The sequence below is a fragment of the Aspergillus sclerotioniger genome, assembly GCF_003184525.1.
Source record: "Aspergillus sclerotioniger CBS 115572 chromosome Unknown BO94scaffold_4, whole genome shotgun sequence".
Taxonomy (NCBI): Eukaryota; Fungi; Ascomycota; class Eurotiomycetes; order Eurotiales; family Aspergillaceae; genus Aspergillus; species Aspergillus sclerotioniger.
In genome coordinates this window covers 954,504-974,184 of record NW_020290994.1, presented here as the reverse complement: position 1 = coordinate 974,184, position 19,681 = coordinate 954,504, and the positions used below count along the sequence as shown (strand labels likewise).

Genomic DNA, 19,681 nt, shown 5'->3' with positions numbered 1-19,681 from the left:
TCTCACCTCGGCGGCGACGTCACGGAGCGGTGATCTTATCTCCAATTCCCTCGCATTCTTCCTTCTCTCAGAGCCCAAGCCAAGCCACGGTGTCAGGCCTGACACGTCGGCGCAGACCAATCCCACTCTCTGCTCACCTGAGGATCAGTCTTTTACACGACTACAACACTTAGCCATCATGGCCGCCTCCTCATCGAAGCCAGCAAGCTTCCTGCTTTAGTACGTTGCCTATCTCAACAACACAGCAGCAACCGAACAGCACCGCCGCTTCCCAATCTCCCCACAGCCTTCTCCCCCCTTGAAAAGTCTTTCTACTAACCAGTTCCACAGCTCCTGCATCGCCCATCGCACAACCATCCTTGCCGAGCATTCCTCCCCAGGCACCTCCTCCACGGCCGCCTCCTCTCTGGCCTCCATCATCCTCCCCAAGATCAGTCACGACCAACCTCAGAAGCTGACCTACACACATGAGCGTCTCTTCGTGCACTACATCGCCGACTCCCCCACAGGCACGAACACCACCGACGACAGCACGCGCCAAGAACCCAACTCCTACGCCCCACTCAGCTACATCGTCGTCGCGACCGCCGAACAAGGCCGCCGCATTCCCTTCGCTTTCCTCCTCGAAATCAAACGCAAGTTCCTTTCGACATACCCACCCTCCAGCACGGATTTCTCTGCACTCCCGGCCTACGGCTGCGCCGCGTTCAACAATGAGCTCCGCTCGCTGCTTCAAACGTACAACACGGCCCCGCCGGCAGACTCGCTGGCCTCGGCACGGCGGGAGATCGATAGTGTGCGCAATATCATGACGGAGAACATTGAGCGAGTGTTAGAAAGGGGAGAGAGGATTGATTTGCTGGTGGATAAGACGGACCGGCTGGGTGGCAGCGCGCATGATTTCCGCATCAGGAGTCGCGGGCTGAGAAGACGGATGTGGTGGAAGAACATCAAGCTTATGGTGTTGCTTGCGGTTGTGGTGGTGTTCTTGGTCTATCTGTTTGTGGGCATGGGGTGTGGATTGCCGGCTTGGGGGAAGTGTGTTGGGCAGAGTGAGTAGGTGGCCATCCCCCAATTTTTACTCGAGAAGGAAGTCGGACTGTAAGGCTCTAAGTGATGATGCCCGGGGAGTTCCGATGTGTGTGTATGTTAGTTGTTTCCTCGTCATGGGTGGTTATGTGGCTTCTGATATAGTTGACGATAAGTGGATTTCAGCCGACTGAGCGGGGTTGCAAACTTCGTATGTATGATATGATGACTGCTGGTCTTTTTTTTTTTTTTTTTTTTTTTTTTTTCAATTTGAACTTATATATTTAGGGAGGGTTTCCCCAATGAGATTAGACCCCAACATGCTTCTGCAATAGTAGTGTATTAATCCTACAGGGATGACTATAGTACTATGTACAGTAGAAGCGCCGTGTGGCAATCAACCCATGCTTCTGAGATTCAAGGCTTCCAAGCAGAAATACGGAAAGAACATATATATGCACGAGTAGTCGAAACGTAAATCATTACATTGAGAATAACAAGAGCCAGGACCGAAACCAGCCCACTATCTTCTATAAATTGATAAAGAGGTGCAACAGAATGTGTCTCACTCTCAAACCCACAGCGTCCTTGCCGAAGCATCAGTGCGAGTCTGCAAGCGAGGCAGAACGACCACTGGATCTAGTCCAGTTAAAATACGTTTCTGCATTCCTTCTGCGCCAGTCGTATACCTCTTCAACCATAGGTTCCGTCCTAAGGGAGGGGATTGATGAGGAGATAAACCTGGCGCGTGATTTGGGGAAAATCAAGGTGTGAGATGAGAGCCCAGCCGTAGAATGGTCAATCTCGTTCTTCGAGTAGCTCGTGTACGAGGAAGCTATCGCAAGGCGATCACTGTGGCCGATGGTCCTTAACCGGCTTGAGCTTGATAGTGACGACCTTCCAGGCTCCTCACGGACGACACGCGATGTAGACCACCAACTTTAGATGGTAGACATTGGTGACTGCCCGTGTTAGTACACTGGGAGACTGTGACCTCGTTGGCATTGCGGATGGTGATAGAGCGAATCTGGATGTTTAGTAGCACCGTCAGATGAATGCACCTGCTGATCATGATTTCATGACACCAGAAAGCATTGTGTTTCTCGGAGTAGCAGCATGGAAAGAAAGAAGGATGGTTGCGACAGAAAGAATAAATAGGCCCGAATGTGCGTCACATGACATCCCGCTTAAGGCTGCCTCAGTAGCTGATTGGCCGGCGCGTGGCAGCTGGGACCGCCCGCGTGAGGTGGTCCGGATCGTCAATCGTCCAGAGCTTTGCTCCATGCGCGCCATCGGAATTGTGGTCGCGTCACGCCGACCCTCCTGCTTGAAGACGCCCTTGAGGTTCTAAAGAAATTGGCGGCCTCACGGCGATTATCTCAGAAGATTATTCCTGGCTCATCTCCGCACTGTGCCCCATCCTGCATGTTCACCATGCTGATCGCGGCGAACAATTGGCACCCGATTTCCTGATACCTTCCCATGCAAGATGTCAAGTGAAGATTTACAGTGGCTCGAAAGTTACCTACGCCATGGATATGATCCGGAAGCCCAGGGAGCCGACGATTCTGCATCATTCTTTCAGTCAAACCCTTACTTTGCGTTGCCCCCACCCTCCTCTTATACAGCTGCCCACAATGGCCCTCCCGGCTCTCATTCATATCAGTACTCGAATGAAAGGAGTGTGAGGCCAACTGGACCCAGCACCTCAGAAACCCCTTACCAGACTCAATACTCTCGTCCCCACCAAGCGCAACCGCATCATCCTCCAGCTTCTACCATGGCGCCACCTCCAGGCTCACATACTGAAGGGTCGTATCGGTTTCCCCCCTCTCAAGGACCGAAGTCGTTCCCGTCGCAATCGCCGAAGCCGCCCCCTTCGCAAGAATACAGACCGGGTGCTCCTCAATTGCCCAAGCCAGTGCCGATACACCAGGCTGGTCCTCCCCAAGGAAATAAGCCGGATCACCCTCGATTGCCTCGACCGGTACCTGCCCAGGCATCCAAGCCGGGGCCCCCTCCTGGATACCAACCAGCCTCATCTGCTGCGGTCCATTCCATGCCTTCACAACCGCATACGACGACTCCAACACAGACGCCAGTATCTTCAACCCTACCGCCTGCGCAAGTGTTACATTCAGTTGTGTCGCCAATGGATCTTATGAAGACGTCGAATTCGGCCCCGCCAACACTTCCACCCGTGCCGGCTCAGACTCCCAGTTCACGCCCGTCACCCATGCCGCCTGTTCAGGCATCAAATACACGTCCTACGCCAATGATAGGTCCACAGACAACGAACCCACGTGCCGCATCGACGTTCCCGACTGAGTCGTCTGCCTTTTCTCGACCGACCATCCCCACCATACAAACGGCAAACTCTGCCTCTCCGCCCTATCAACCTGCGCAAACAACAAATTCGGCTTCGCAACCTACAATGCATCTAAATAACGTCGCTGGGAATGGAAGCGAGCCGGGTCATGACGCCAAGAGACGTCGCATAGCGCCTCCAGCTACACCTGGACGGAAATCTGGGCGGCCCCCAATGCCTACCGCGAAGGTGCCTCCTGGGAGTCTTCCAGCTGGAGGGCTCGCGGCTTACAATTATGCGCCTAGGACAACCGGCTCTACCCCGGGTAAAAGTCATCTCAAAGCTCGGGGAGATATTGTGATGCCATTGCGTGAGGAAGATGCTGCCGAAAAACTGTCTTATGACCCGACGACAATCGCCAGAGACGTTTTGATAGCAGCGGGCCGTCATCCAACCGAGGAGACATTGAACCACCATCTGCTCCGCCTGCGCGATGTCTTCATCCACGTTGACAGCTCGTCGGACTTGTCGACCTTTCGCTGGGACCTGGTCGATCCTCTGGATGCACGTGACCCGGGACCGCCCCAGCCACGGGCCACCGCCGCGCCACCGCCGCCGCGTCCCGCGCCCCGGCCGGTTCCCTCATTGCCTGTTCAACAGAACAACACCTTCCTGTCCCGTCCACCACAACCTCCCCAACCGCCACAACGCTCCGGTCCCCAGCCAGGAGTGTATCTACCAGCTCGTCCTCCACTACCGACGCAGCAGCCGACGCAGCAGCTCACACAAGTGCTTCACGTGTCAGTACCGCAAGTGCCCCAGCCGGTGTCGAGACCGTACAGCGGCTTCTTTCACTCGCGCCCTTCGGTGCAGCATCCCCCACCCGCGTCGCGAGCACATCCGCTGTCACAAGCCCGGCCACCCCCGCTGCTATCTTCACACCCCCCGTCTCAGCCCAATACACCCACGCCAACCGTGCAAGTGGCGGCAATGACGGGCAGAAGACCGGGTCGACCCCCTGCCAGCTCGAAGGCGCAGCAGCCTGTCGCATCGCCGCAGATTCCGTATTCGGTTTTTGCGTGTGGATGGACGGACTGCCAAGCCCAGCTGCACAACATGGAAGTGTTGAAAAAGCATGTCTTCAAGGTTCATGTGTCCCAGCAGCTCACGTGCGGGTGGAAAGGGTGCTCGCATTCGGAGTCTTTACCTGCTGCGCTCTTGTTCAAGCACGTGAAGAAAGACCATCTGGACCCGGTCGCGTGGAGACTGGGCGATGGGCCCTCGGTGCCTGGAACCGGTGAGAAAGCATCTGCTGGATGATTGCCTTTTCAGCATGCGTCTACTTTTGATTGTCGGGACCAGTGATTAATGTTTAACTTACCTTGTGCCATATAGTGGGTAACGATGCCGGCGCGAGTCTTGGGCCTTGGGGGATTCCGGACACCGCGCGACCGGTTGGCGAAGACTCACTCATCTTCCCTGCCAGCTCCCGCTCTATCCATGCTTTTAACAAAGTCCATGGGAATAATACGCCGCAGGAGAAGACCCGGGAGATCTTCAAGGCGGTGCAACAACTAAAGGAGCAGATCGGGGTGGGGTTGGACCCGGGGGGATGTGAGCTTGCGACGCCCGCGCGCAATGAGCGAGTGAGCAATGACGAGGAGGTTTACGAGGTGGTGCCTGCATCCTAGAAGAACTGAGATTCATGATACCCCCCTTTTCGTTGCCTGGAGGAAATGTGTCTTTTTTCGTGGTTTAGCCTACATGGCGTTCGAGGGCGACGGTGGCCGGAATTGGTGTTCAGCGAGTGTTTTCACGGGTCCCTCTTTCTATCCCGGGCCAGCAGGTTTTCAGATGCACCTTGTAAATCAATAGCATGGAGAGGAAATGGAACTGTCCATCATGTACCATACAATCAAAGCATTCTTTCAAAAGATAATATATTGACGGCGACCACCCGGGTATCCATTCTTCGCCTCTTTTCTTTTCTGTGGTCTCCCTCCTATCTTTCCCCGAGCGCTTAGGAACAATAGACATACATAGTACAACAAGAAAACTGATCAACGTCCACCACGGGAAATCACAAAGTTACCGGTCTTTCCCCCCTCCCGTAGCAGAGGACGTCCCCGCCGTGACCGCAGCGGGAGTCGAACCGGCCGACGCGCCCGTGGATTGCTTGTTCGTGTCCTTGAGATCCTCCCCGTCTTCTTTGGCGTTCACCTCGAGGAAGTGGTAGAGGACGATCATCATCATGGCGCAGGAGCCGAGGAAGACGGCCAAACGGTGGAGCTCCTCGTCGGTGATCATGGTGAAGGAGGTGAGGGATGGACTCGCTTTGCGATTTGATCGGGTAACGAGATCGATCGCAGTGGGTAGGTATGGGAGCTGTTGAATTGCACGGAGAGAGATTGGACACGAGACGGCGCGATGAGAGAAGGGAGTTTGCGGTGCGGGAAGCTGCTCCGGAAGCCACGTTGATGGTCAGCGCCAATGGGACGGAAGGCCAGAATAAAGCATTGGAAGGGGAGGGCACAAGAACCGGATGACGGTTAAACTCAAAGGGTGGGTTCCAGAGGGACTTACCTGGGTTGAAACAAGATTTGGGGGAAGAAGAGCAGGACTGGATGGAGGGGGGGGTTGGCTGAGAAGGGGATGTGTAAGGTATGTAGTAGTAGTGAACAAGTATGGTTACTACTTCTGTGGTGACTGGTGAGGTACGTAACGCAAGTCACCGTACGCAGCAGTCACCCGCGGGCTCAGTCAGCACCAAGTAACAACTGCAACTGGCAACAATATTAAAAATAATAATACCACACCAAACAACTGAAACAAACAGCAGCCGGGCTTCATCATCCAACATCTGTCTATGATCTATCTTTCTTTCTCTTTCCTTTCTGGCTCTCCTCCATTCTCCTCCATTCTCCTCCATTCTCCTCCATTCCCCCATTCCCCTGCACTCCCATCACTCCAACCATCCTACCACCCTACCACCCATCCATCCATCCATTTATCAACTCTCGACTCCGGCCCTTTTACTTCCTTTGTTGCCTGGCGCCGTGTCACCCCCATCACTGCAGCTCCACCACGCCGGACTGCCCGATCGTGAACGGTGAATGGTGTGAGATGGGTGGGGACTGCTGCTAAGTACTTCTCACCATCGGTCAAATAAAGAACGGCGGCGAGACTGTCAGAAAGGTACCTTTTGTTTTCTTTCTCTGTGGTGCTTGGCCATGCATGATTCGTGCGGCCGTTGGGCTTAATTATCCCCTACCCTTAATGGTCCCCCAAGTACCACTCTGCCCTCGTCGACCCATCACCTCTTTTTCTTCGCAGCATCCTCCTTCTGCTCCCCCTCCTTTCTCCCTCTCTTCTTTTCCTTCCTTACACCCTCGCACCCTTCCTGCCCTCCCCCGCGTGTACCGCATTTCCGCTGCCTTCTACTTCTCTCCCACCTTTCCCTGCTGGTTTCCAACTCGCCCGCATCGACCACCTCCCCCTCCATCCAACTCTCCTTGTAGTGTCGGAACTGCAAATGAGATCATCGGCTCATTAACTATCGGTGATAGCTCCTCGTCAACATGGACCAAGGAATTCAAGACCCCTTCGTTTCCGCAAAGAACCCCGGCCCGTCCAAAAACTCGGGCCCGTCCCTGCTCGCCTGTCTTTTATGTCGACACAAGCACCTTAAGTGTGATGGGAAGACCCCAGTCTGCGGTCGCTGCGAGACCACGGGGTCAGAATGTCAATACACCCCCTCGCGTCGCGGGTACAAGGGCCCCTCGAAGAAGCGCCGCGCCAATCCGTCATCCCCCGAGCAAGTGGCCGTAGATCTGTCGGGCTCGTTCGATCCCCAGTTCTTCAATGTCCCTACAGACTGGGCCCTCCCAGGTGGTATGCCCTATAATCTACCGGCAGCCACTCCTTTGCCGCCTTCCCTCCCCTCCTCGTCGGCGCCCTCCGGGAGTCCCGATCTGACAGACCATTCTGGCTCCTCGCAGCCGCTCCGCGTCAATAGCCCCCTCACCCCAGATTCGCTCTCCTCCATTACTGGCGATGGCTATCTTATCGACATCTTCTACACCTATTTCCATCCTTCTCACCCGATCCTGCCTCCACTTCGTATTCTATACCGCTCCCAGGCTCCTCCTCCGTTCCTGGAGCATGTCATCAAATTTATCGGGACCCACTTTACCCCGGCCGCCTCCAGCGACGTATACCGGCCATCGGTGATGTCGTCTGTTATGGCACAAGAAGGAACCATCGAGAAACTGCAGGCGCTCGTGCTCCTGGCTATTGTCCTCCATTCCCGGAACGAGCGGGCCGAAGCGGGTGAATGCGTCACGACGGCGGTGAATCTGGCCTTCGAATTGGGATTGCACACTCAGGGGTTTGCGCGTATGATGAGTGACGGTGACCCGGTGCGTGAAGAAAGTTTGAGGCGTACCTGGTGGGAGCTGTTCATCATTGAGGGCATGTTGACCGCACTGGGTGTCCAGGGGGCCTTCCGTTGCAATTCAGTGCCGCTCGAGGTCCCGTTGCCGTGCGAAGAGCGCATCTATCAGGATGCGCTGCCACCCCCGCCCCCGCCAACCATTGCGCAGTTCGATGAGCGTGTCTTCGCAGATGAGGAGCGAGACTTCTCCTCTTTCACCTACCGTATTGAGGCGGTCCGGATCCTTGGACGGGTAGTGGCCACCCAAGACATGATTGAGGGCCAGCAGGACCAGGTTGAGGCCATTGACGCCCGGATCACCAGTTGGTTCCACCACCTCCCCGAATCCAAGGCGGAACTGCTGCGTCCGGACGGGTCTGTGGACGAAATGATGTTCCAGGCGAACATGATCGTGAATGGCTCTGCCATTTATCTTCATTTCCCGCGGTCCGACCTGCTGTCGTCGCCAACCGTGGCGGCGGAAGTCATTTGCGGCCACCACGGGCCGCTGAGCATCCCGGCCTTCTCGCATCATGCCCATGCAATGAAGGCGGTGAAAGCAGCCAGCGAGATCTCCTCGCTGGCGTCTATTCGCATGCCGGTCGTAAAGCACACGCCCTTCTTCATCTGTGCGCTGGTTCTCAGCTCCATGGTGCAATTGGCGGCGTGCTCCGTCAAGGCCGGGCAGATGCCGGACCCGAGTCGTGATCGACTGACACTTACTATCGGCGTTTTTAAGACTCTGGCTCGAACTTGGGCCATCTCGCAGTCCATTATGCGACAGATCAAGGCGGTCGCGCGCGATGTAATGGACCTTGGTCTTCGGCCTACTGTGGGCGAGATTGATCTGACGACCGTTCTCGACAGCAGCCGATTCTGGCTGCCCTAGCCGCTTCCAGTGGTCCGATACAGGAGCTGTGCTCCTATCGCCTGGGCTATTGTTCGCACGTGACCGTCCCTTTTCTTTCCCTGTCGATATTATCTAACATCGCAAATGATACCCCTCCAAGATTGATGATGATTACTTGTCGAAATGACACCGAGATGATGCCAACGAGTTGATTTCATTGTTCCACTGGGGATCCTATGCTCTCAGGAGGTTTGGAAAATTAGGACCAAAATATACCATCCAACCATTTATGCGGATCTACCACCTGCACTCTTCATATTTTGATGACTACACGAAAGAACATGCAGCAGATATCCACGAGGATGTTACACATAATGTCATGGGGAAAAAGAAATGTACTGAGGCCAGTCGGCCATGGCCGCTTTGTGATTTAGGTGCACGGCTTGGAATTGAATAGTACCGGCTATATAAGATATAGTTCTCTTCAGTAGGTACACATGATCATCAGAATGACCCCTATTGGCTACCAAGAATTACTATTACTATAGTGACTTGGATGGAGTGTTTGCAGCATCTCCAAGGAGATCAGGTGATCGATTGACCCTCTTCTTTCTGTTGGATCGTATCGCATCTTCTCGAGAGTTGCTTGGTATTTTTCGGTTGTTTGTTATATTCCACTACGAACCAAGAAATAAATAGATACATTCCAATCAACCTGGGTATCTCAGATGGCTGGCTAGGTAAGGAAAGTAAAGGCAGAAGGTATGCAAGGCTGGCTGGTAGATAATACAAATGCACTGGGTATGTACTAAGTATAGATGGATGGACGAATGTATGTCATGCAAGGAACGGGATGGGATGGCATCAGTCCGTGGTATCTGAGGTAAGGCGTGGCATGTGTTGGGTGTTGAAAGGGCGAAGGAGGGAAGAGAAGGAAAGATGGGGATGAGAGGTAGGCCATGTATGTATGGATGCAAGGGCTAGGATGCGATGAAGAGAAGGAGTGAGTCAGTAGATGAGTTAGCGATGATGGAAGAATATGTAGCAAGCATAATTAGCAAATTCTATGGACACAGGGTGAACTCCAACGCTGGTACAAGTCATCATGCTAGAAGGAAAGGCCCGGCCGTCTATATCAGAAATGGACAAAAAGGAGAGGAAAGACACAATGGTATCGTGGAAGATGATGATGAACAATGATGACCCTGAAATGGAGAAACAAATCGTGATTGGAATCGACATGACACTTTTTCTCTTTTCGCAAGTTTATAATGAGAGAAAATCGAACAATCCAGGTGAGGAAGGATATGGGACTTCCTCTTCTTCTCTTCTAAAAGTCTCCGGATGAAGTGGGACGGCCGCGGGTGAACTCCTGCATCTCGCGGAGGGCTTCGGCTCGACGGGCGACCACATCTTCGCGCCGAATGACGTTCCGGAGGGCTTCGCTGGCCTGGATGAGGCCGTCGATGCTGATGGCGTGGTTGGTCATTTGGTGGTTGATGTAGGTGTAGAGTTCGGCTGGGGAGGTGCACGTGGTGAGCAGCTGTTGTTCGTTGAGCTTGAGAAGAGCAAGAGCCACCTGGAAGAGGAAGGTGCTGCCACCGCCATTGCCGCTGACGCTGGGGTCCGCGTCATTGGGTTCGGTGGTAGACGAGGCCCCATTCACCGTGCTGGTGCCAGGGGTGTTGTTCCCGGCGCTGGTTACGTTCAAACAGAGGACGACGTCCCAGACGCGGTACAGGGCTTCCGCCGAGAGGCAGTCGGTAAAGACGGAGAGGAACCATTGGAAGGTCAGAGCCTCGAGTTCAACGCCGAGGCTCTCGAGGTGGGCGGATAGCTTGGGCAGGACTTGGGCGATGTACTGGCGCAGGACCACCTGGTCGGCACGGGAGGCAAGCAAGCCATGGTCGTAATAATGCTCGGGCAGGATGACCTCGATCATGGATGTGAGAAGCCAGAAGGCATCTTCGGCGGTCGGCGTGATGAGGAGTAGGGACGCAGCAATGAGGTTCATCCCCTGGCAGTAGCCCACCTCCGGGTTGCGACGGGAGTAGGCAAGTAAAACCTCCTTGAGCTTGGCCACACCTGGGCCTCGGCGGAAGAAGACGTTGTCGGTGAGAGTGCGGTTGATATCCATGTCGATTTGTGCCACCACCGACGGGTCGGGCTCACAGCCGCCGGTGCCTTTCACCAGGTCCTCGTAGTAGCCGGGCACCCGCATCGAAGAGGCGCCACTGCATTCGGACCAGACCTTGGCCCGAAGGGCGACGGGGATTCCCCCGAGCACGAGAGATCGAAACTCTCGCCATTTGGCACGGCCCACCTTGCCTTTGTTGCCTAGACCCGAGATCCCCACCACTTCGCCATCAGCCAACGAGGCCTCGGGCATATCCACGGACTGCAGCGGACGATCCGAGGCGGCGGCTGCTGCTGCGGCGGCTTCGCCGTCTTTCCTGCGTTCTGCACGCACCTTGCGCAGGAATTCGTTCCATCGTACGGTCCGTTCCCGTTGTAGAAAGTCGTGTAACTCGGTCAATTGCTCGAGTAGCAGTTTAACGGGCTCGTTTTCGTTGGCGGACAGGCTGAAGATGGCAGGCTCATCGGAAGATATTCCGGAAAACTCCGGTCGATCTGCAACTACAGTCGATGTGGACGCCGATGGTTGAGCATTTGGATTGACGGAGACCGAGCCACGCTTGTCAACAGCCACGGCAGAATTGCGAGGTGAGTTATCGCCGGCAGTGGTGAGGGCCACAATTGGACCAGCCGAGGGCGTGTGCGACAGCAACTCAGTCGGTCCAGTGGGGACCCTCAAATAATCTTGCCATCCCCGAAGTGCGACTGTACCAGCTTCCAGGTTCTCAGGAGACGCCGATGCAGGAGAAGGCTGAGAGTCGGCGGCAGGCTGCAGCTGCCTCTGGGAGTCAGAGGCATCGTCTCCATCGGAGGTTTCACTTCGTAAGCTACTAAGAGTCTCGGCAATGCTGACTCGGTTGCTGCCTCCGGGGGTCTTGAAAGCGTTCGCTTCCCTCTGCCTCCTCTTTCGACGCTGGTCGTAGATAAACCCAAACCTATCGGTCAGCAGCTCGCCCGGTTGGTAGTTGTTGTACATGTTTAGAAGAGTAGGGGGCCTCGATTCGAGAGGCAGAATAGCATCCATTTCAACAGGCCCGAGATTGGTCGCGTTTTTGACCGTAGACTCCGAGTTCGCCCCTTGCGAGACACTCGCAGATGCTTGCCTCCGGCTGATCTGGCCGGACTTGGCTATGCCGCTGGGTCCATTTATCCGCCCTGAAGCACTGTGGATGCTGGTATTGCTATTGATTCGCGTCAAAGCCGCCACGGCCGAAACGGCCCCTCTTGCATTTGGGGGAAGCGCGGGTGAAACACCTTTGCTGGTGCTCCTATTAGCAGAAGATGCCCTGCCGCGTGTGTCGTCACCGCTGGTTTCGTCCTTGTTCGACTGCGCGTTCCCCGCAAACAACTTGACTGTCCACGAGGATAGCGACTTGGACGATTTGCGTGAATGAGTGCTGGCATCATCACCGCCGGCGGATGCACCGAGACGTTTCCCGGCGATCTCACTCGCACCAGGGCCATTCTGTGCTTCGGGGGGTAGGAATAGTTGATCGTCCAGCGCCTTGCGGCGACTGGAAGGATTGCCAAGATTCCGCTGACGCTGGGTTTCTTCTTGTTCTTCGACTTCGCCCATGACGCTGCTCGCCCGGCTCGTTTTCCGGCTACCCGTAGCGTTACCGAAGATGAAATCCTGCCAGCTTCGGATAGAGCTATGCCTCTTCCGATTCGTTCCCGAATCAACGCTAGAAGTGCCAGAGCGCGCATCACTATCGAGACGCTGTGGGCCTCGAACAGTAGCTTGGACATGATTAGCCGTCTCTGCCCCATCCTCATGAGAACGAGATCCGATCCCGTCAATCATTGCCTGCTGCATCAGTCCGTGCACACTGGAGGAGGAACTCCCTGGTTGCTCTGCATTACCCCCAGTATCCTGACTTGGTTCATCGCTAAGTGGCGCATTCTCCAGCTGGTACAATCGACGCTCGATGTCCTGGTTCGAGACAGAAACCTCCCGAAGCATCCTCTTCAGCTCTCTCTCCCTCGCGTCAGCACGCTGCCGCAGCGCCGAGATCTCCGCATCACGCTGTGCCAAATCCCGGGCAAACTGTCGTACGAGTTTGACTGCACCAGTGCTCGCAACCAGACGCTCGATATGAGTGTCATCAGCCAGGTGCAAAGCTCCTGGAAAATCACGGATCGGCACCGAGTCTCCAAACAAAGCCGCACGGCCAGGGCTCGGCGTAGAGGTCCCCGTCAGCTTAGCAAGAGTAGCCCTCCGATCTTTACTGACATCGCCCATACTATCACCACTTTCGCCTTCTAATAAGGCATTTGTTAACGCACGGTTCAACGCCGGTTGGCCTATGAACCCGTCGGGGGCACGGTCCGGAGAAAGCGAGGGGAAGGAGGTGAGATCGGTGGTGGTGGCATTGGAGGAGGCCGAATGACGTTTTTGCGAGCGGGCACGGACGGTCCTAGCCTTCTGACTGCGCCGGGAAGAGGAGGAGGTCCGAGAAGAGGAACGACGGGGTAGTTGGGGGATATCGCACTCCGCCATGACTCGAGGGGCGGTGAACAAGGCAGGGAACTTGAACTGCGGCCTTCATGTATGCTTCTTCGTTGTTGTATGCTGAATCCGAACGGGAAGGTTGAGGCAGTGGACAAGAGTGTCTTTATAACCTATGGTGTGGAGTATGTTCGTGCTACCTGAGTCTTGTCTCCGCCGTTTGCGACTCTGTTTGTTTGTGTGGCAGAAGTCGGACTGAGCAACCAGGGATGAGAGGGGGGCAACACCGGCACGCTAAACCGCGAGAAACTGATTACAATCGAGGAGAAACGCGGCAAAGGGAAGCAGCAGCAGGAAGGAGGAGGAGGCAAGGAATGACTGGAGCGTAGGGAAAAATTGAGGGGAGGAAAAGAGCAAAGGGTCTGGAATGCGTCTTGGGTTTGGAACCGAACGGACGGACCATGACGTGTGGCTGCAGCCATGTGACTTGGGCCCGCTTGCCGGCCCCGCTTATGTAAGATCTCTTGGGTGCCTTAAATCAAATTATCGCCGGGGTAACTCCGGCCGGCAGACTGGCCTCGTCACCTGACCATCAGCCTCGGCTCTCCGCAGCAGCCAGCAACCCATGGGGGATCGCCGTCAAGGGGTCCGAGGCTGTCTCACTCTAGTCATCGCAAGGCTCCTCCGTTCTCTCTCTCTCTGTACAGTCTCTGTACAGTGTACAATCGGAGGATTTGGCTTCACCAAAGCAACTCTTCACCAGAGAAATTCCTCCCCACACGTGACCTTCTCTCTGCGGCTATATACTTATTCCACGCTCTCAGTTGAGTAATTTATTTCGACCACCATGTTCTCAGTAGCCAAACGTCGTCTCCAAGCTCTGAACCAGCAATTGGTGGAAGGCATTCCGGATGCAGGGACATTCGAGGATATTCCTAAAATTCGCCAAGTGGCGCCAGATTCAGTGGGGCCGTAAGTGATTGAACTTACTACAAATTGGCGTTTCTATAGCTCACAAGCTGACAATCCTGTTATAGGCGAGTGAAAGACAAGGTTGCGATTGTGACTGGTGAGAAGCACCTCCGATCCCGAACATCTGAAAGGACAAAGAAATATTAGAGACCCTGGGATCGGTGAATGCTCATATGGCTCAGGTGCTAATTCCCCGGCCGGCATCGGTCGAGCCACCGTCCATCAATATGCGCATAATGGCGCCAAAGCCATTTACATTTGCGACTACAACGACTCGCATCTCGCCACACACAAGCGAGAGATCGAATCTCTTTATCCCGGTGTTGACATCCACATTCGCCAATTTGATGCGGCAAACGAGGACGCAGTCCAGGCAGTCGTTGATGATGCGTTGCAGAAGTATGGCCGGTTGGACATCTTCTTCGCCAACGCTGGCATTGTGGGCCAGCCGAAGATGTTTACTGATATAACTGGGGCAGATTTTATGAAGACCCTAAACACAAACACCGTCGGGTACGAGAGATTCCACCATTGTCTTTGCCGCTTGTTGCATATAGCTCATGTTAAGCAGCGTTTTCCTGGCCGCCAAATATGCCTCCATTGCGATGAAGCAGACCTCAACTTCCAAGCCCTACCCCGCCGGCTCGATCATCTGTACAGCATCCGTAGCCGGCCTGCGCTCCAACGCCGGCTCGACGGACTATTCGGCTTCCAAGGCAGCCGTCGTTTCCATTGCCCAAACATGTGCCTACCAATTGGCTGGGACGGGCATTCGCATCAATGCCATCTGCCCGGGCCTGATTGAGACCGGCATGACCCAGAACCTGTTCGATGCTGCTCGTGCTCGAGGCACGGAGCGGAAGGTCGGCCAGCTGAATCCACTGCAGCGGGGAGCAGTTGCCGATGAGGTTGCTCGGGTAGCGCTGTTCTTGGGGAGCGATGAGAGTAGCTATGTCAACGGCCAGGCATGGGCCGTTTGTGGCGGACTGAGTGCTGGACACCCTGTCGTGCCGGGTAAATTGGCGTAGGCTCCAGGCTACTGAACTATTTATCGACTTAAGAATGAACAAAACCAAATGAAGTGGGTAAACCAACGGATTAGATTCGAATGACCGCTGAGGTTCACGCCGCGGTAGAGATTGGCCAGAGCCAATTAAGTATATCTTGAGACTCTGGACAGCAGCTTTCAAAGCCGCCCTAGTCAACAGGTAAAATTATAGACACAAGGAAACAGGAAGATGACAGGATAGGAAATGTGGGAGAATGAGGGGTCGGCCCAATAAATGGATGCCAAATGATCTACTATAAGGCGCGAGAGGTCGCGATGGACTCTCAAAGAAAGAAAAACGGTGTAACGATGGGCTGGCGGGTAAGAACCAAAGCAATCAATGTAGCCGTCCCATTAAACGTCAACTGGGCTCACATAGTGCTCCCGGAGAATGGAAAAGAAATAAACACCTGGGTAGAAGCTCGGAGAGGGCAATAGTGGGAATCTCCAAAAGGAAAAGACAACGGAAAGACAACCAAAAGTAGAGAATAACGGTAATAGTGATGAAAACTCGAAGCCCAAAATCAATGCCATAGAGGGGCCACAACTCGCTCTAATTCGGACAAGATGGTAGGAGCAGACGTCGTGTCAAAAGTCGTCGAAATCAAGCGTTGCATCATCGTTGGGAAGAGACAATCACGCAACCAGTCGGGAAGAGCCGGATCGCATAAGATCCTCGCTGGCCTGTTTGGAGAGGGTGCCAGTCTCGGTGTGGTCATCAAGACCATCGGTCTCGTGGGCACGCTCATCATCGTCCTCGACTATCCGGGTCGGGAACTCACCAGGCCCATACTGTTGACTCGACCTCTCCGGGAACGTCGAGCTGCTAACCATCGACATCGATGTGCTGGACCGGTTGTGCACCAGGTCTGGAGTGGGCGGGACACTGGAACGCCGGTGGTCAGGATGCAGCGAGTGGTTGTCGCTGTCGCCCATCTCACTACCTGCCGGTGTCAGGTGCCCACGGCCACCTTCAGGGACCAGGCGCCTCCCGCTCGGGGTAGCTTTGCCGGTGACGTCTGAATCGTCATCCTCCGCATCCTGAGCCAGCTGCAAGCCCTCCACGGCGGCGGCGCACTGTTCGCTGATACTGCGGATGATGTCCGAAATCGCATCCGTCTTGTCACGCAGGTAGCGATCTGCAACATCAGTTATGCTTAGACGCGCAAGACGATTGTGCCCTTTACCGATGTTCAGGAGATGTTGCTCCAAATCTGGGCTCACATTGTTGGCGATGCCCTTCGCAGAGACGTTGGCACTCGAGCGTCGCGATGAGGCAGCAGATCCCCTCGGGGTCACTGCCTCGTATTCAGTAGTCTTGGTCTCCACAGCAGCCTCGTGTTCGGCCAGCTCCGTCAGGTCCGCGGAGCTACCGATCGAGCGGACAATGTGTTCCATGTGGTGTGTCTGGCCGTTAATAAGGCTTCGGAGGCCCAGGACCACGCGTTGAGCCTCATCACGCTGTCGTGCCAGGGACACGTTGGTGTGCTGCAGGGAAGCAAGTTCCTTTTGGTTACGCTTCCTTTCGCGCTCGAGTTCTTCTGCAATTTCCTGCTGGAGAACCAACGCCTCCAAAGCGTCGTCGCGCTGCTTCTCCGTGCCGGATAAGCGAAGTGAAAGACGGGCCACATCATCCTTTTGCTGGTCAATGAGACCAGTAAGACGACGATTCTCGCGTTTATGATTCTCAATCTTAACCTTAAGCTCAGAAGTTTCCTTGGTGAGCTGCTCTGCGAAAGCCTGGAACTTGAGAAACTACAAAAAAACAGTTAGCCCGGAAAATGTGCCAAGAAATATGCACAGGGTAAAACAAACCTGCTGTTTCCAGGTTTCCAGTTCCTCAACCAAGAAGTTGTTGCGCTTGGTGACCTTGCTCAACTCGGTGTCCATACGACCCTTGAGATTGATGAAATCTTGCCAAGCCTCCATCGCATCGCGGGAGTATTGGTTCCTCTCACGCACAATTTCGTTCAGATGGCGCATGGACACCTTGGTCATGAGAGGCTTCTTGACAGAGCCACCAAAGATGGCCTTCATGCCAGTGTTCCGTCCCTAAATTGGTGTCAATAAGAGTTTTATCCTGGATTTGCGCTTCGAGGGTGACTAACCAACTTCTCACACACGTGGTCCATAACATGCATCACAGCATCCTGATTCCACCAAGAGGGATCCTGAACGCTTTCGACTTCACCCCGCATCACAATGATTTGCCCAGCTGGAATGAGCTTACCACCGGCATAAGCGGAACGGAGGTGGTTTGGAACACCAGAGGGCGAGACATCCCCGTTCAAAGCCTGGGTCAGTCTGTTGATGAATTTGGTACGTTGACCGGGGCTAAGAACGTCGGGCGGGCTTGATGTCAGAACGAAGTTGCGGTCCAGATCTACGACCAACGCATCCGACGGAGCGTTAAATAGGGTCCGACACTCGGCGGTGACACCGAGAATGTACGGACCAGGTTCTTGAACCAAATCCTTGATGTGACGAGCGTGGACGACGGGGACGTAGAGGCCGCTCCATTCGTAGATGCGAACGCAGTAACGAATAGTTTCGGCGGCCATAGTAAGCATGGCAGGGTAGTGGCTGACGAAGATTATGCGACGCGTTGGCGACACGGCGGCTTCGACCACGCCCACAACGTTGGGAATCGACAGGCATGTAAACAGGGGCCACATGGAGAAGTTTTGGAAGCCCGTTGGTGATGAAGGGAACTGATAGCAGAGGGCATAGTCCTTCATGTCGATACGAACCAGGTCATTCAGGCGAGGCGCAGGGAAGCTCAAAATTCGTGAAACTTCCTCCGCGTGAAACAGGTTGGTCGCTTTGTTCCAATGAATCCACATGCCACGGAGGTAGTCGCCCAATAGGTCGTAGAGGGGGTAACGGGAAAGGAAACTCAAACAGTATGGGATCCAGTAGGTCTCCTCCGGGTTATCGTAGAAATCCGGCTCCGTTTTCTTGCGCAGTTCGCGAATTGTTTCTGCACGCTTATCATCCGCCCGGGACCAGACTCGCAGAGCGATACCGTATAAGGTGTGGGAAGAGTCCTGCTGCAGGACGAAGGCATGATGGACGCAATGAGGCTGGCTCTTGCCGGTGCAAATCTCTACATCGTGGGGGAAACAAGCCTATGGCAATCAGCTTACTGAACATCTCGCTGGACTGCGGGGTTGAGAATACGCACCCTCATGGCCGAATGCAAGGACTTGGCGATTTCATTGTCCTGTTCCAACCGGGGACTGCTCCCCAGGATCTCGGGCAACCAAAACTGGCCCACGGCACCTTTCATGTGACCGATCTTTCCCTGCGCTGGCGCGGGAGCTCGGACCCATTGGGAGGGCTCCCGGCCCACGCCGCAAACCATGTAGGCATGAGTGAGGGTCTTGGGGGTCCGTTGAGCGGCTTTCGGATTGGCTTGCGAAGGGATGGGCTGCGTAATGCGGGAGTGAAGCGAGGAGGTGCGACTAGGAACGACCAGCGAGTTTTCCCCTTGATCGCGAGTTGAGGGCCGGTCGCGTGTGGAAGGACGGACAAAAGATGCGTGATCTCTCAGAGAAGGGCCCATGATGAAAGTTGTGTCTTGTTTCCCAGGGATCGTCGGGGGCTATATGTACAAGAGCAAATTGCGTAGTTGTTTCTTTTTCCCTTTCAGGGCGCAGGCGGTCTCCGAACCCTGGTTCCGATGGTTGGATGAATGGGTCGAATGATAGCGAACTGAAGAGTGGATTTTTTTCCCTTTTTCCCTTTTTCCCTTTTCCCCCTTTTGCTTGCCCCGTAGACAAATCGCAGATTGACAGAATAATAGCACTGCTAAAGGTCGAAAAAGGCGTGAGGCGAAAAGAAGGACAGTTATCCGAATAGGGGTTTGGAACTAAAGAAGGAAACACGGCGGCGATGGGATCGGATGGATCGATCACAACTACTCCCGCGAACTCAATCGATGAGCATTTCTCAGGCTATACAGCACATCCCAGACCGGAAAATCCAACGACGTGTGTGGAAGCGAGGAAGGCGACGCCCTTGGGTGGCGGTCGTATTGATACGGGATGGTCCTAGTCCTCTGGGGGAGGAGATGGATAAGGGAGAGGAAAGGAAGGGGAAGAAGAGGGAAAGGGAGGAGGAGAAGGAGGGAGGAAAAGAGAGGGGAAGAGGACGGAAGAAAAAAGCGCGACAAGAGGAGAGAGGTTAAGCCGGGTTTAGATTAATTGGAGCCGGAGGGTGGAGGGGGAGAAGGGAAGGAAGAAAGAAAAGCAGGGAGACAATCTTGACCGTGAAGAGTAAGGTAGGAAGCGGTTAGTAGTTCGTTGACCACTAAAGGGGGGGGGTGGAAAGGTGGAAAGGTGGAAAGGGAAGGGAAGGGAAGGGAAGAAGTGGGTAGCTTATTAGTCTCTCTTATGATTCTGGTTTTGATTCTCAACGGTGGTAAACTGGTATTATTTATCAGTCAATTCCATTCC

At 54.6% G+C, this 19,681-nt stretch overlaps 7 protein-coding genes across 7 annotated transcripts; 4 read left to right on the top strand and 3 right to left on the bottom strand.

The window, feature by feature from the left end:
- Positions 1–51: 51 nt before the first annotated feature.
- Positions 52–1,295, top strand: BO94DRAFT_563265 (synaptobrevin family protein). The gene is made up of 2 exons (XM_025614350.1): positions 52–219; positions 331–1,295. The coding sequence occupies exons 1-2, from the start codon at positions 179–181 to the stop codon at positions 1,058–1,060; spliced, it is 771 nt and encodes a 256-aa protein (XP_025471461.1). The 5' UTR covers positions 52–178; the 3' UTR covers positions 1,061–1,295.
- A 1,223-nt stretch (positions 1,296–2,518) lies between these two features.
- BO94DRAFT_542968 (putative C2H2 finger domain protein) lies at positions 2,519–5,028 on the top strand (the record flags this gene model as incomplete). Its single annotated transcript, XM_025613118.1, has 2 exons — positions 2,519–4,634; positions 4,733–5,028. The coding sequence occupies 2 exons, from the start codon at positions 2,519–2,521 to the stop codon at positions 5,026–5,028; spliced, it is 2,412 nt and encodes an 803-aa protein (XP_025471460.1).
- Positions 5,029–5,111: 83 nt separating this feature from the next.
- On the bottom strand, positions 5,112–5,973 carry BO94DRAFT_531633 (dolichyl-diphosphooligosaccharide--protein glycosyltransferase subunit 4). The gene is made up of 2 exons (XM_025610943.1): positions 5,921–5,973; positions 5,112–5,794 (listed from the first exon to the last, which is right to left on the bottom strand). The coding sequence occupies exon 2, from the start codon at positions 5,642–5,644 to the stop codon at positions 5,426–5,428; it is 219 nt and encodes a 72-aa protein (XP_025471459.1). The 5' UTR covers positions 5,645–5,794; positions 5,921–5,973; the 3' UTR covers positions 5,112–5,425.
- Positions 5,974–6,915: 942 nt separating this feature from the next.
- BO94DRAFT_553586 (Zn(II)2Cys6 transcription factor) lies at positions 6,916–8,658 on the top strand (the record flags this gene model as incomplete). Its single annotated transcript, XM_025613668.1, has 1 exon — positions 6,916–8,658. The coding sequence occupies one exon, from the start codon at positions 6,916–6,918 to the stop codon at positions 8,656–8,658; it is 1,743 nt and encodes a 580-aa protein (XP_025471458.1).
- A 1,291-nt stretch (positions 8,659–9,949) lies between these two features.
- On the bottom strand, positions 9,950–13,255 carry BO94DRAFT_563263 (TBC-domain-containing protein; the record flags this gene model as incomplete). The annotated part of the gene is made up of 1 exon (XM_025614349.1): positions 9,950–13,255. The coding sequence occupies one exon, from the start codon at positions 13,253–13,255 to the stop codon at positions 9,950–9,952; it is 3,306 nt and encodes a 1,101-aa protein (XP_025471457.1).
- A 616-nt stretch (positions 13,256–13,871) lies between these two features.
- On the top strand, positions 13,872–15,247 carry BO94DRAFT_531630 (SDR family NAD(P)-dependent oxidoreductase). Its single transcript, XM_025610942.1, has 4 exons — positions 13,872–14,176; positions 14,242–14,273; positions 14,359–14,689; positions 14,748–15,247. The coding sequence occupies exons 1-4, from the start codon at positions 14,052–14,054 to the stop codon at positions 15,202–15,204; spliced, it is 945 nt and encodes a 314-aa protein (XP_025471456.1). The 5' UTR covers positions 13,872–14,051; the 3' UTR covers positions 15,205–15,247.
- A 310-nt stretch (positions 15,248–15,557) lies between these two features.
- On the bottom strand, positions 15,558–18,958 carry BO94DRAFT_281953 (DENN (AEX-3) domain protein). The gene is made up of 4 exons (XM_025606630.1): positions 18,409–18,958; positions 17,333–18,352; positions 17,040–17,276; positions 15,558–16,979 (listed from the first exon to the last, which is right to left on the bottom strand). Exons 1-4 carry the CDS (start codon positions 18,787–18,789, stop codon positions 15,861–15,863), a joined length of 2,757 nt encoding a protein of 918 aa, XP_025471455.1. The 5' UTR covers positions 18,790–18,958; the 3' UTR covers positions 15,558–15,860.
- Positions 18,959–19,681: the final 723 nt, after the last annotated feature.